The sequence below is a fragment of the Dama dama genome, chromosome 23, assembly GCF_033118175.1.
Source record: "Dama dama isolate Ldn47 chromosome 23, ASM3311817v1, whole genome shotgun sequence".
Classification (NCBI taxonomy): Eukaryota; Metazoa; Chordata; class Mammalia; order Artiodactyla; family Cervidae; genus Dama; species Dama dama.
Window position 1 is genome coordinate 78,953,849 of NC_083703.1, and position 15,649 is coordinate 78,969,497.

At 53.4% G+C, this 15,649-nt stretch overlaps 1 protein-coding gene across 5 annotated transcripts in view; it reads right to left on the reverse strand.

The window, feature by feature from the left end:
- Window positions 1–1,009: 1,009 nt before the first annotated feature.
- Window positions 1,010–15,649, reverse strand: part of NFATC2 (nuclear factor of activated T cells 2) — a 158,910-nt gene continuing 144,270 nt past the window's right edge. For 4 of the 5 annotated variants that reach the window (XM_061127517.1, XM_061127520.1, XM_061127515.1 and 1 more), the window contains exon 10: window positions 1,010–5,423. In XM_061127517.1, coding sequence (XP_060983500.1) covers window positions 5,368–5,423 — 56 coding nt within the window. In that variant the 3' untranslated portion in view covers window positions 1,010–5,367. Of the gene's footprint in view, window positions 5,424–12,915; window positions 13,004–15,649 lie in introns of all 5 variants that reach the window. The other variant, XM_061127516.1, reaches the window with a different exon arrangement.

Sequence of the window (15,649 nt, forward strand, 5' to 3'; positions counted from 1 at the left end):
ATGGTAAAAATCTCTAATGACTAGGCTTGGAGAGCTTCTGAGTTGGTGAATCGAGGTGCTGGGCGGGGAGGGTGATGAGCCCAGAGATGGCAGAGAAGCTTTGAGCCCCTTCTCCAGATCTTGCCCTATGCATCTCTTCTATCTCTTCCAGAGCTGTATCGTATCCTTTATAATAAATCTGTAAATATAAAGTGATGAGGAGTTCCCTCTTCCATCATAGCTCAGTTAGTAAAGAATTTGCCTGTGACGCAGGAGACCCTGGTTTGATTCCTGGGTCGGGAAGATCCCCTGGAGAAGGGAAAGGCTACCCACTCCAGTATACTGGCCTGGAGAATTCCATGGCCTGTACAGTCCATGGGGTTGCAAAGAGGCAGACACAACTGAGCGACTTTCCCTTTCAACACATGCAAACTACCTTTTGGGCTTCCCTTCTAGCTCAGTCAGTAAAGAATCTGCCTGCAGTATAGGAGATACGGGTTCGATTCCTGGGTTAGGAAGATCCCCTGGAGAAGGAAATGGCAACCCACTCCAGTATTCTTGACTGGAAAATCCCATGCACAGAGGAACCTGGTAGATTCCCAGTCCATGGGGTCGCAAGAGTCTGACACGACTTAGCGACTAAACCAACCACCACTAGTGATTAAGAAAGTGCCTTGCAGTGCAGGGGACTCGGGTTCGATCCCTGGTCAGGGAACCAAGGTCCCCCTGCCGTGGCATGCACGCAGCTGCGGAGCCCATGAACCACAGCGGAAGGTCGCGCCTGATGTGACGGAACCCTGCGTGTGGCAGCGAAGACCCGACGCAGCCTAATGGGTACTTTTCTGAAAGTGATAATAAGCATCAGGTCAGAAGTAAAATGGGTAAGTGCCGGTCTCATAGGGCTGAGACGAGCAGGAGAGCCACGCATGGTTCATGCACACAAAAAAATAGTCCCTGCTCTATGAACTCAAAATGGAAGGGGGTATTTGAACAGCATCTCTATAGAAGAAGAGATACACCCAAGGAGCCATTGCTTTCAACAGTTTTATTGCTAAACTATCATGATACAAGCCGTATAAAAATACTTTACATATAGCAAAAATAAACTACATTAAACTGGAGATTAAAAACATTTTGCATAGGAATGTGATGTATTCAAACTCCTTTTTAACAGTCAAGATTTTCAAAATCTTTAAGCCTTCCAGCACCACCCCAGGAGAGAGACTTTTTATCTGTTGGAGAGTTAACAAGGACATTCTTAACATCATCTCCCCTCTGAGGGCTCAAGAGGCAACAGCGGTGAGGTTCTTTGACAAGATGTGTGTCAAGGTGCTCAGCTTGTCCCAGCCACGGCCTCCATCAGTTCAGGCCAATCAGCGTGCTGAAAGCACCTGCTAATGGCATCATTTGCATCTAAAGCCCAAACTGGCAGGCAGAGTTTACTCTAATTGGCCAGCAGCTGCTTAAGGGCAGGGTTTTAATCCTTTCTTCCGGCACTCAACACCCCAGCTTGTATTTTTGAGAGGGGAGCTGGCTTAGGGAGCACAGCTAGCTCACCAACCACCAGAAAAGTTTGTATTCAAACAGAATTAAGACAGTGGTGTTGGCTATAACTCAAGACACTCATGAAAACTGAAAGAAGTTGATGTTTGGGATCAGTTTCATGTGATGCTTCTTTTTCTTAGGCAGTCACTGGAATGCAGGAAAACCGCTTGCATCGGCTGGCTTGGCTCCATGAGATTTAGTGCCCAAGACCCAGGGTTAAGATGTGTTGGGTACCCACTAAGGGGCTGGCCCTCCAAGAGTGAGTTCAGGAAGGCTTACCCCAGCTTGTCAAAAATGTCACAACCCCTGTGCCTCTTGTAAATGTTAAGCAAACAGTTGTTAACCAGACCCTGACATTCTTTCAATTCTGAACAAATAAAAAGCACTTGGAAAGGGTTTGACATGAAAATAAACACACCCAAGCCTCCCTTTAGTTCAGAGTGACAGATGAGAACACATCGGCTTCCGATCTGTGTGCATGTGACAGCTTCCACGCCGGCCAAGGCTGGCTTCCTGGGAGGGATGGCTTGACCACTGGATGCAAACAAGAAAGGCTGCGTCCACGCGTCCCTGACCTTGGAAGGAGTCGCTGGGATTCGCCAGCGTGGTGTCTCTGGGTTCCCCAGAGTTCTCACGCTCCTTGGGTGACGTGTCTGTCTGCCCGGATTGAGTCGGCTCGGTCAACCTCAGCCTGCGCTCGTGTTCTGTGGACAGGAGCCTTTTTAGACTCCCCACTACAACACGGGCAGTTCCGTCACCTCAGAATCACCTCCTGGGTCACTTCCTGGGGCCCGAGACACTGCCCAGTGCCCAGTGACAAGAAGGCAGCTCAGAGCCGAAGCTGGCAGCATCCGCAGGCAGCACCCAGGGGCCGCCGCCTCCCACGAAGCCATCCCTCCCCCTGCATCTGGATGTGGCCTCTTCCAGGACGGGAGACACGGGCTCTGAGGTGGGCTGTTTTTGTTTTGTTCTCCTGGAATGAGTAACACGTCTTCAAGAATACATCCTCTCTCTCAAGGAAAAAAAATCCTCAACAGGTATGCAAAACGAGACATTTGAAAAAGATTTTTAACCACTTATAAATATTTTCTAATTCCAACAAGGATGTGATATTTTGAGGACAGATACAAAGCATAAAAATACAGATAAGAAAATAAAATTTAATACCATACTCATTAATTTGGGGTTGCCATTATATATTATCAAGCAGCAGTTTTTTGTACAATACAGGAAGACTCGCAAACTTTGGAAATATACTACATTCAGCAACAGGGCAGATTGCTGTTGGAAGGGTTATCTATTTACATGACCTTGGATGTAGCAAGTGCAAACCTCCACCTAACAGATCCTTCTAACACACGTGCAACACACCCATCTTGACAGTTTAGACATCCTTTTTCTCTCTCTTTGAGGCCCTATTGCCTCTTCCCATACTGAAAATATTTCATGAACAGTTTACTTGGCGAAACGTCCCCCTGGCCTCTGTCACTGACAAAACTTTCTTGATTGCTGTCACATCCTATTACACGTTCTCTTGCCTGTTTATGTCTCGAATCTAATGCCTCTGTTTCTTTCCCTTGTTATTTGGTATAGCTGTTTATGAAAGTGCTTCCTATAATACCCAGCTAGGATGTCTTCGGAAAAAAGTGTGTGTCTTACAGACACAAGCACATACACCTATACGTACAGAAGTCTGAGCTACTAGGAGGCCCTTTGCACTAACATGGTTAGAACAGTGACGGAAAACGCATTAGTCCTTTTTCACCTCATGCACAATGCAGCTGAGCGACTTTGCTACAATAGCAGGAAGGCACTTGGGTAAAACATTCAGATAACCGAGGAAAGGCCAAGTTCCCTCATGTGCAAAAAAAGAAAAATGGCTCCCAGCCAGGTCAAGTGAGAATAGACTGCTCACCAAACGCTTGAGCCCCTTCCCCGTGAAGTCAGTATTGCTGGAGAGTTCTTTGGGTAAAGCTGCTTAGATAAGGAACTCTTTACCAGTGAGGAAGAATTTTGCATCCCAGAAAGTCTGCATCTCGCAATGGCGGTCAGCTTCTTACTGATACTCTGTTTGTTGAAAAGAATTTTGCTAAACTCTGCTTGGGGTGGGTGGGAAAAGTCCCCGTCCTTGGGGGGAAAAGAAATGCAAGGTCCTGACCGAAAGGGGACAGACACGTGGCTGCAAAGGCATTGTGTTCTCTCTCTGGAGCCCCAAAGACAGCAGGCCCGGGTCACCAGGTTCTGGGTTCTGGCCCAGCTGTCAAAAGGTTTTCCCTCTCTGGGGAGACTTGACAACAAAGCCAGGACTCAGAAAACCCATGGGGAACCCTAACTGCTACCCGTCTCAACTCTACAAGGCGGCAGGCCTGATCAAAGCCTTTTGAAGACTGCTGGGAATATTTACACTCCAAGCCGATTAGGGGAGAAGCAATTAACCTCTGAAAAGGAATCCCTGGCCTGTCCTGGGTTTCTGCAGTTAGTGTAAACAAACATCTGTGTGATTAAAAACTCACCTGCCAAGAACTTGGAGTGTTTTATTTGTTGGCAAAAGTTGCCCTAAGGGAGACAGACTCTTGTGGGTGCACTCCACAGAGAGAAACAGGATGGGGGCGTACACTGCGTACCCCTTCTGAGTGGTCTGAGCCGAGAGCCTTCAGATTGAGGGCTGTGCAGGGAGTGGGTTTGCTTCTATTTAGGTCACTTTTGTGCTGGATGAAGCAGGTGATGTAGATGTGTCTTTGGGGGTGGGGGAGAGGGGCAGGTTTCAATGGTCCAGGTAAAGGTAACCAGCGAACTCTGGAGTCAGATCCCGAGCTGGTGTGTCCCACTTTGAGTCTAGGCCGGACAGGGGACTCAGCGTTCTTCCTGGAGGAACCCACCCACTGAAACACTTGGACCTGCCAATGACCACACTTCACTTAACAAAGATACCTGCGTGGTTTTGGGTTTTTGTTTGTGGGGTGGGGGTTGCTTCAGCCCTTCTGCCATTCCTTCTCAAAATTCAATGCACATGCTTGAGATTCTTCTTAACTATATTACGGAAAAGTGCTTGGGCTGTTGGAGAAAAGTACGTGGGGAGAGCAGAGAGTTGTGAAGCTTGTCCGGCTGCAGTGGATGGCGCTCTCCCCGCAGCTGGGGTGAGGCCCACCAGTCCGATGCAGGGGGCAGGGCAGCTGGCCGAGAAGCCCCCCCACCACCTCCAGCCAGCTTTTTGAAAGCAGAGAAGGTGGGGGGGGGGGGGCGAATACACATGTCATAACTTAAGGCCAAGAAGTTTTAACAGGTGAACTTGTATAAGCCAGATCGGGTTTGTTTTTTGCTTCAGAAGCAGAAAATCTAAAAATCAAGCTTGAGCTGTGGCCCATCCACGGTGAGGCCCATGCGACCACTAGGTGAGGACGGGCCGCTTCTCTGTTTCTCTCCAGCCTGTCAGCTAGGTCACGTTCCTTTGGTTGCTCTGTTGGAGAACCTCCTTTGCTTCAAAAGGTACAAGAGTTGTATTGGTGACCCAAGAAAGTGAAGGCGAGGGCTGGGGTTCAGTTGCCACACCCTCATCTTCTGTTCCAGCGGCCAGTCTTGTTCAGAATGTATCTGGGGTCAGCAGGCACTTAAGGCTTGGATGGGACACCATCAAAGTCAACGGAGATGCTCTTTGGGGGTTAGAGCAGGACCCGGGATGCAGAGAGAAAGGCGGCGAGCTCAGGGATGAAGGTTAGCTTTCGGCGGGTACTTGGCCCTGCCCGCAGCCCCGGGGCAGGGTGGACGCTGGGGCGGAGGGCCAGGGGCCATGGGAGGCTCCAGGGTCAGCCTTGTGGATGGACGGTGTCCTGCTAATGACTTCTTCTACGTCTGATTTCGGGCGGGAGGTCCTGAAAACTCCTTCCTGATAATTTCATTGACTACAAAAGAAAGAGAAGGGGCAAGTGAGATGGCAGGAAAAACACGAATGTGGTCAGCTTTCTAGAACCTAATTCAAGCGGGCTGTTTTATAAAACAGGTTTTTGTGCTTTGCGATAATACATTCGACAACTTTTAACATAAGAAATGCCTTCCCACATTGTGACCCCCCCACCCCCTGAAATGATGCTGTTTTGTGGTATGGGTTTGTTAGTGAAAATTGCCCACATGGTGACTTTTAAAACTTGTGATGGCAGGAATGGAGCTGGGCCACAGGGCATGATCTGGGAAACACAGTCTCCTTTTTTATTGAATGCCCTGAGGTGCTTTACTTGTACCAAACTCTGTCTGTTACTGGGACGTCCAGAAAACACCCACTGTGTGACCAAAACACAGCTTGACCCACAAAACCTACAGCTCTCAAGAGGGGCCTTTAAAAGGGGAGTGGGCGGAGCCACCACAAGGACTAAGCCGGCAGTGCAGACAAAATCTCCATCTCTTCCAGCACAGGCGGGAATTCCACCCCTCACCCCTCCTCCCTGGTCAAACTATGAGCCTTCTCAAGTACCAGCGTCCTCCAGGGACTCTGCAAAGTTCCATCACCCCCTGCCCCAGGAGACACTGGGGAATCCGCAGGGAACCAACAAGGCGCTGCCAGCCACTGGCGTCAGGGAACTAGCCCTCCTCTCTCCTCCTCCCCCTCCTCCCCCTTCTCTCTCCTCCTCCCCCCTTCTCACCACCTCTCTGAGGCACCGGCTCTCAGAGTCAGGACCAGGACGGGAAGGTCCTGGGAGAGTGGCAATCACAAAAAGCCTGCCCTCAGCGTTCTTGGGGAAAGCTGCCGTCATCGGCAGCCGGACGCCAGGCAGGCTTGTGCACCGCCCTCAAGGGTGTGTGTGCACCTTGGTTATTGCAGCTGATTGTGGGGACTGGCCCCAGGGGCAGAAGCGGGGGGCAGACCCCCTGAGACCCCTTCAACGGTAGATGGATCCCCCCCTCCCCGTTCCAGCACTCAATGTCTTCCCACAGGCTCCTCCTCCTGTGTTTTCTCATCTCAGTCTCATCCTGGAACTGCAGAGAGGTGAGCAGCGAGGGCTAAGTGTCAGGTGTGTGCAGAGACCCCTCGTGGTCACGCCAGGCCCCCCTGGGTTCAGGGTGCTTTCCCTTGAAAACCCCCGCCAGGATGAGTCTGCAGCGCCCAGAATAAGGAGAGAGCAAACACTCAGCTCCCTCACTGAATGGGCTGTGACCTCACCTCCCCGCGCCTGTGTTCTCGTGTGCAGAGTGAGACTCCTTATGGTGTGTACGTCTCGGGAGTGTGAGGATGTTGGGCTCCTCGCATGATGCCAGGTACCCGGCCCTGTGTAGCGGGCAGCTGTGATGGGTAGTGATGCCCCCATGCTTCGTGCTGGACAGTGAACCCAGTGCTTTGCATCAGCGGGCTCGGTTTGGGGCAGAAATGAATTGGGCATCCTTCCTGTTCTTCAGATGTCTGCCGAAAGCAGGTGCAGGGACAGGTCAAGAGTTCAGGGCCCAGAGCCAGGCGGCAGGGACTGGACACCCACCTCTGCCGCTTCCTCAGCGTGCGAGCCTTGCCTTAGTGATGGAACTGCTCTGTGCCTCGGTTTCCCCCTCTGCACATTGCATAAAGACATGCCCTTCTGTCTACAGTTGTTGAGGTGCTTAAGTGAGAGCACAGAAAATTATCCCAGTCCCCAGCGTATAGCAGATGTTGGTGTGCAGACTAGTATGTGCAGACGTATATACATATGAGAAAGTGACACAGGGTCGATACATTAGAGTGATGGCCGGTTCTCACGTGCAGGAATGGGTCCATTGACAGGGACTCAGAGGATGACTCCATGCATTCAGCTAACCAGCTCTGTCTGGGCACTGTGTACCAGCTGCCAATGCCTCCCCGAACCAGGAGCTGGCTGCAGAAGCCCCACCCTCCACCCTCCTCCCCTCCCTCTGGGAAAGCATGCGGGGCTGGGGGCCCTGGGCGGGGGCGCCAGGCAGGAGCGAAAGCTGCGGTGCCAGGGGCGGAGGTGGGGCTCGGTGCGGCTTCACGCGAAGCTTTTCAAAGCCCGGATTCTGAAGGGCTTCCTGTTTTCTCAACCTAGGAAACCGAGAGGAGTCAATCCTCAATGGAAACTCTCCATGGCCTTAGTTTTCTAAAAATAACGGCTGGGCAAAACCGCCGGCAGAGCTGTGCTCACCAGAAGGGTCTGGGGGCCGGCTTAGGAGCTGGGGGGCGGCCAAGCCCCCCGCCCGGTGGACAGGGGCCACCCCCGCTCTCTGAGAGCGGGGTGTGCGCAGCTCTCAGCCTGGCGGGCGCTGTGCCCCGGGCCCCGCGGGGCGGGTGGGGGCGTGCAGGCGGGCCCCTTGCGCCCACGCCGCCTCTCTGGGGAGCAGAGCCTTTCTTTTCTGAAACCTCAGCGCTCCGCCCCTGCCATGGATGAGGACGTTCTCTCGCGGAGGCGGTGGGGGTGGTGCCCACGGCTTTGTCCTCACGGGGGTCTGGCTAAAGCGTGGACTCCACGTGCCTCGAGGGGGGTCTCGCCTGGACCACTTCACCCCGACTTGAGAGGCCCCACCTCTGCGACTTCGAGCCCTGGGGTGGAAAGGAAGAGGGGCCGCTGCGCTGCGCTGCCTCTGGATGGATCTCATGTTAGCAGGGAGCCTCCCCCTTGTATCCCCAGGCCCTGCCGCCTTTCTCTGTCCCATCTCAGCCCACCGCGCGCTTTGCTGTCGCTGTTCAGTCGCTAAGTCATACCCAAGTTTTTATGACCCCATGGACTGCAGCCCGCCAGGCTCCTCTGTCCGTGGGACTCACCAGTCAGGAATACTGGGGTGGGCTGCCATTCCCTTCTCCAGGGGATCTTCCAGACCCAGGGATCGAACCCACGTCTCCTGCATTACAGGCGGATTCTTTACCCCTGAGCCCCCAGGGAAGCCCCCACTACGTGCGGAAGGTCCCCTTTACCCCAGAACCCTGCCCTGGGCCCCCGTTTCCCCTGGTCTAGTCCCCACTGTGATCTCGCCTCCTGTCGCCCTCGCCCACGCCCCAGCCAACCACAGGCTTCCGCTCTGCGTGCTCCCCAGGCCCTTGCGTGCCTCCTGCCTCTGCCCGTTTGCGGGTCTCCCCGCCTCTTCTACGGCTTTTCCTCTTCACTTCACTCAAGGCTCTGCTTGGCCCCCGGCCCTGGGGACAGTCGGCAGCGACCCCACCCTGCTTGTTGCTCAGTCTCCTCCATATACCAGTTCCCGGCAGTTCACTATCCTTGTTCTTTAGTTTTCTTGTTCCCTCACAGCACCCTGGGCTCCCAAAGATGCCATGGCACGTGAGAAGCACTCAGTAACCTATCAATGAGAAAGCGGAGCTTAGCAAGAGGCTCAGTAGCCTCAGGACACTGTCCACACTGGGATTTGGCTCCAGGTCTGTCTCTGAGATGTGAGTGTGGAAACCACTCCCCCAGGTCGCTGCCATCAGCACGTCCTTCATCCCGTGGACGTCCTGAGCACCCACCACACGCCACCTCTTCTCCCGCCTCTTCCCAAATTGGCCGTGGGCAGTTCTCCAAACGGCCCCTCTCCCTGCCCATATCCTGCCTTCCCTCCTGCCCATCTTCCTGCCTATCACCTTTGCCCGGAAGCCGCCATAGGTGCCTAGGTCCTGACTCCCTCCCAGAAGCAAACACTGAGTCCTCCAGGCACTCTGCCCCTTCTGGGCCACCTCACCCCGTCGCCTGTCTGCTCGCTGAACTGTGCGCAGCACCGCGCACCTTAGCCCACCACGGGGCCTGCACCATCAGCCTAGGCCACTTGGTTTCTCTCTCAGCCAGCTGTCAAACAGGTTGTTGGTAGGTTGTTTGCCTGGAGCTGCTTCTCCATGAAAGAGTATAAGCCATTCACTTTTTTTCAGAGCTACGCGCCAGGCACTGTACCAAGGCCTCGGTTACTTCTCCGACTACACCCAGCAATACACTCATCCTCATTTTATAGATGGAAAAAGACAGGTGGTTACCCGGCAGAGCAGGTGAGGGGGGAGGGATCAGGGTTTGAACCCACAGTCCATTTTATTAACCTGTACATTAATTACATGGCTCCACCATATGGGTAAAGAGACTGTGCTGTGAAGTTTGCTAGCCATCACCTTTCTTCTGGGGCCCTGGAATCCTTAGCATCATTTCTATGAGTCAGAAAAGACCAGGGCAGCCTCTGCGAGGTGAATGAGCAGAGGCGTGTGTGCTGAGTGGTTAGGTGGTCACTGAGAATCACTTTCTTGGAACAGAATTGAGGCCAGCAGTGTTCAGTCTGCCGCAAGCACCCCTGACCTTCTGTTACCCTTACAGAGAGGGGCCGTGATGAAAACACGGATGTCGAACATGGCTACAGCCTCAGGGTGACCTCTAACCTGACACCCAGGGCTGAAACCAGACAGAAAAGACAGACAGATGTAAGTTTATAAAAATTATATGTTTTTCTTTAAAAGTCCTTAAAAGAAATCTGTAATGTTTTCAGGTTACATGACAAAGGTCATTCATATGTAAAGAGAGATTACAAATCAATAACAATCCTAATAGCTACAGACATAAAAAGAATATAGCAGGGGTTAACGAACTCTTTCTGTAAAGGGCCAGATAAAAATATTTTCAGTTTTATTATAGCCCCTTACTCAACACCTCAGCTCTGCTTTAAAAAAAAAAAAAATGTAAAGCAGCCAGATAATATGTGAGCAAATGGGCATGGCTGTGTGCCAATAAAACTTTAATGAAACAGGCCAGGGGCTGCATTTGGCCTGAGAGATAGTTTCCCAGCTTTGGTATACACACCAACGGTAAAGAAGAAAAGGAAAGCACTGTATGTTTTCTTTCCCTACTTTTCAGGGGTACCACTCGGGGGAATCAGTGCCTTTTACTAGTATTGTTCATCAAACAACTCTGGGTTGATCAGTGTTAAATTTCTTGAAACTGATTTCTGCTAGCATCCCACTCTGCCCCAGGAATTTTCCGGTTCACTTGGGGCCCGGACACCTGCATGCCGAGTTCCTTCTCCTAACCAAGCTCGGAGGTGCTCCAGCTTCAGCTTGCTGGAGAGTGGCCACTCAGAGTCCCACACAGAAACCCACACAGATATAGTGGAGGTGCCACTTAAGACTTTCCAGGGAATTTTGACTATTCTAGGCTTTCTTTCCTTTAACTGCTGACTTTGGAACTTAATCCCCTAAGAAAGAAGCACCGGGAAGGAGGGGACGGGCCTCATCCTGTTTCTCTCCCAAACCTCAGGCATGTTTTCCCAAGTCTGGTCAGACCGTGTGCGGGCCCTCGAGAGCCCGGGGCAGCCAGAGAGTGACTCCCAGAGCAGGGAGGCAGCGCTCGAGCCCAGGGGCCGCGTCTGCGTGCTGACGGGGCCCACATGGGGCCAGGTGAGGTGGCTGGACTCCAGAAGGCCCATGATGTACCCTCTGGATGCTTTTCCCCCTCTTGCCCTAGCTGCACTCAGGGAAAGCCACTCTGAAGGCCAGGTGTGAGCTCCAGAGCTGGCCTGCTGTGTCCTGAGCACCAGGCCTGGCTGCCCCACGAGCCAGTGGGAAGGGGGCCGTTGGCAGCGTGGGATGTTGCACCCCTCGGCTTGCCTGTGACTCGGGGTTCACAAAACTTTTCACTTGCTAAGCGCCTCCGTGGCCTTTTCTGCGCCCCCACCCCCACCCCCACCCCCCGCGGCCATCCCCACGGGCTCTGGGGTAACTGAGAACTGGAGAAGAGCTTTCTAGAAGGGCCAGGCTTAGAGGCTCAGTGGAAAGGACAAAACCCCCCTTGACGAGGCCTGTAGCCCAAAGCCGTGGGTGGGGTCTGAAGAGTTACGTGATGGTAAGTCCCCTCTGAGGCCATGCAGAGCAAAGGCAGGCTGCCAGCGTTCCCAGGCCCCTGCGAGGTCACAAGCATTGCCAAGTTCTAACATCAGGGAGGGAAGAAGCACATTCAAGAGGCTCTTTGACAACTGGCCGAGTCTGAACACTGGTCGTTCAGCTGCATTTTTGTCACCCTGGCCCCCCGGGTGCCAGGGGGCCCAGACTTCACGGGTGGGACTCTTGGCTCCCGCTGGGCATCCAGTCAAGGCTGACTGGTGTTAATGCTGCCTTCTCACTGTCGATGGTGTTTGAGAGTCCCTGGTGGGGAATGTGCGGGGAAACCCTGCCCCTGCTAAGGCTCCTGCTGCTGTTGGGAAGTGCTGGTGCATCTTGGCGGGCACTGTCCTCTGGGAAACAGGGCTTGGGGTGTCAGCTCCGCTGTGTGTGCTGACAGAGGTGACATCGGATGGTCATGTTCACTGGGTTTTCACCATGGGACGTGTGCTGCTACCGAGGCCTCTGGGTCTGGCCTGTGATGGAGTGAACCCACTTTCACCGACAAATGGACAATTAACACATCATTGACCGCGAGATTTCTACAGAAACTAATGCCTGTGGCTGTAATACGTCTCTGGTCAATAATGTATTTAAAAAGTCATGGCCCAGTAGAACAGCAAGAGGCTGATGAGCCAGAAACACTGGCACTGGCTGGCCTCTGGCGAGTGCTCCCCGTGTGCTGGTACGGCATGCCTGCCTGAGTCTAAGCACCTGCCGGGCAGTAAATGACAGCAGCTGAGGCACAGGCAGGCGAAGGCGCCGTCCCGGGCGGCTCTCCGCCCCCAGGGCCGCCTGCTCCCGTGCGGTCACCTGGGCTCCTCTGCACAGGCCCAGAGCCCAGGGTTGATGGGGGCTCCCCTGAGCCCAGGGGGAAAGCTCCTCTGCACAGGCCCAGAGCCCAGGGTTGATGGGGGCTCCCCTGGGCCCAGGGGGAAAGCTCCTCTGCACAGGCCCAGAGCCCAGGGTTGATGAGGGCCCCCCTGAGCCCAGGGGGAAAGCCACACCCAGCTCCAGCCTACTTCCAGAGCCGGGTGTCACATCCAGAAGTCGAGTGGTGGGTTAACCCCTGCCAAAGCAGGTAAGAAGGCCCCTGGGGGGAGGTGGAGCTTTGCGTTGACGACATCAAGATTGGAGAGGACCCAAGTACTAGGCTCTTCCAGAGGCTTCTGATCTACCTGCCCCCCTCGCATTCCCCAGCGCGGGACGCCCCGCCACTGCTGGAGAACACCTTCCCTCCCTGGGCATTGAGCACAGCGTACAGAGCCGCCAGGGAGCCGGCGCAGGGTGGGAGCAGAGCCCCCGAAGGCTGGGCCCGGCTCTGCCGCCTCCGCCCTGGAAGAGGGTGCTGGGTCCCCTGGGAGAGCATGCAGGCACCCCACACCTCGGAGCCACCCCCTACGCCCCGGCCTCCGAGAAGCTCAGCTATGTCCCCTGGGGGTGGTGGGGTCTAGCCCTCGAGTAGGAAATGTTGGAAAACGAGAGGGCCTTCAGGTGGTAGAGTCTTCCTTTAATTAAAAAAAAAAAATCAAGTTAAGGAAACACACAGCTGGAAAACAAAAGGAAAGGCAGAAGATATCAATTACCTTTAACTTTGATTTCTCGGATCAAAGATCACAGTCATTCTGTTTCATAATATGTTTTGTATCCAGCTAAGGTGTGTGTCTATCAGCTCTGAAAAAGATTTGCAAAACCATTTTTGAGAAGAAAAAAAAATCACCTTCAACCTCTATTACGCTTCCAACTCATGATAATATTATCCATGTAATGAGTAGCTGTTGACCCAGCGCCTCTGAGAACCCAGACTAGAACTCAACCCTCTGGCCATAGTTTAAGCCCCAATTCTGTATGGTGCCAGAATTCACCCCAAACCAGGGTAGTATCACTGCGATGAGGGACTTTGTACAAAGAAACAGGGATCTCTGAAATCGAAGTTGATCAGCAAAGATAATGGTAGTTTGTTTTTTTTCTCTAAAGCAAGACAAAAGGACTGTACTGCCGGTATGCCATGCAGACTCAAATCATGGCCAACCAAAGAGATAAAATAACACTGGCAGATCAGAAAATCAGAATCTGATGATGCAGCTACTCAAAATTTAACCAGCCTCCTTCAGGCTTTTCTATCTACGCTACATTTGACCCCTGCTTCCTCCGCAAGAGAGAGACAACCTCAATGGGCATGCAAATTCTTATAATTGTACACTCTCTTCCTGTTTTTGTCTGGTTGACAAGTTACTATTTTTATAGCCCCTGCCCAGCTGAAGGTGCTCAGCGAGGAGAGGACAGCTGTGTATCTTACAGGCATTCAATCACACGCTCAGTCCATTTTAAATAACCCCGCTCTGTAGCTAGCTATAGCATGCCTACAGCTTTCAAAGCACCAGTTTTCTCAATTCCTCTTGAAAGGGGCCGAGTTAGAAGACCAGAGTGCGTTTTGAGTGCTTGATTCAGAAGTATTTTCTGGGATTAGTTTCTTGCAGGGAATGACCTCGCCTTTCTCTAGATGCAGCCTTATTTCATCCTTAGGTAAACCAGGATAGTCTCTCAAAAAGGCATGAGCACCCTGAATGCTCATCTGCAAGGCAGAGGACACGCAATAGTGAGATCTCGTCTGCAGTTCCCGGCCTGGACGCCCACGTGATGGGCTCCAGGCAGGGCTGGTCTGATTGGGACTGGCTGGGTGAGGCACGGGCTGCTGCTCATCTGCCCTCTCCTCCTCCGCAGTGGCTGTGAACACAGTTTGGACCATGCGTTTCAGGCCCTCTCCTGGAGCGGAAAAGCCCACAGGCGGCTCCCTCACCATATCTTTTCTCTCTACTGCTACACACTGGCTGGTTCCAAATCCAAGGCAGAGAGCTGTCTGACCATTCCCGGCTCAGGGCCCTAAAATGACCAAAGGACTGTTTTCAGCCCAGACCTCACCCCTGAACGTCAGACTTAGATATCAAACTGCCCACGAGGCATTCAAAACGTCACAGTCAAAACCCGACTCCCGATCGTCACCATCATCGCCCCCAGCACCCCACTCCACTCCTTCCATCGTAGGAAACGTACCCGCCCTCCTTCCGGTCGTTCAGGTCAGTCTTGGTCACAGCCCACATCCTCTCCATGGCAGATGCTCCTGGATCTACCCTCAAAGTCTACCCAGAAACTAACAGCCTCCCCCAGCTCGTCTGGCCCCCGGCACGGGCCCTCCCCCTTCCTTGTGCCTCTGTGCGGGGCTCCTGGCCTCCCCCCCCCCGCTGCAGCTGGTCCTGCTGGCACTTCAGGCACAACTTGGGGCCCTAGTGGTTGCTCCTGGGAAAAAGCAGCTCCAAGGTGCTAACATGGCCGAGATGTGTGCACTTTATCCACCCATTCAAGTGGGCTTCCCTGGTGGCCCAGCTGCAAAGAATCCACCTGCCAATGCAGGAGACACGGGTTTGATCCCTGGGATCGGGAAGATTCCTAGAGAAGGAAATGGTAACCCACTCCAGTATCCTTGCCTGGAGAATCCCATGGACAGAGGAGCCTGGTGAGCTACAGTCCATGGGGTCGCAAAAGAATTGGACACAACCAGTCCATCCTAAAGGAGGTCAGTCCTGGGTGTTCACTGGAAGGACTGATGCTGAAGCTGAAACTCCAATACTCTGGCCACCTCATGCGAAGAGCTGACTCACTGGAAAAGACCCTGATGCTGGCAAGGATTGGGGGCAGGAAGAGAAGGGGATGACAAAGGATGAGATGTTTGGATGGCATCACCAACTCGATGGACATGGGTTTGGGTGAACTCCGGGAGTTTGTGACGGACAGGGAGGCCTGGCGTGCTGCGGTTCATGGGGTTGCAAAGAGTTGGACACGACTGAGCAACTGAACTGAGCGAGTAAACAACAGCCACCCATTCAAGTTGCATTTAGTGGGGATCAGGTACCATGTACGTGTCCAAGGTCACACCCTTGGAGCCGCACTTTTGAATCAAGGTGAAACCCCTGCACTAGCGGCGGGTCCCCCAGGAGCCCAGGGCTGCTCCAGCTCCATGCCCCGTCCCCCTGACAGGAGTTGAGAGAGTTCATAGAGCATCACACTGATCGGTTTGATTGCAGACTTTTGAGGTGCAGCTTCCTGCTCAGTTATGAATTTTCACCTTGGATCGTCTGCTCATTGGTGTAAGGCAGGCACCAGGAGCCAGAGGTAGGACCTGTTTCAATTCAGCCAAGACCTTGACCACAACCCGCCCCCCCCCAACTCTGCAGGGGGCTGCCCGCGCCCCTTCCTTCCTCCTCAGTTATCTCTGGGGCTGGGGCTCTGATGCCCACTTCTCAGGTCAGGTTACTGAGGCAG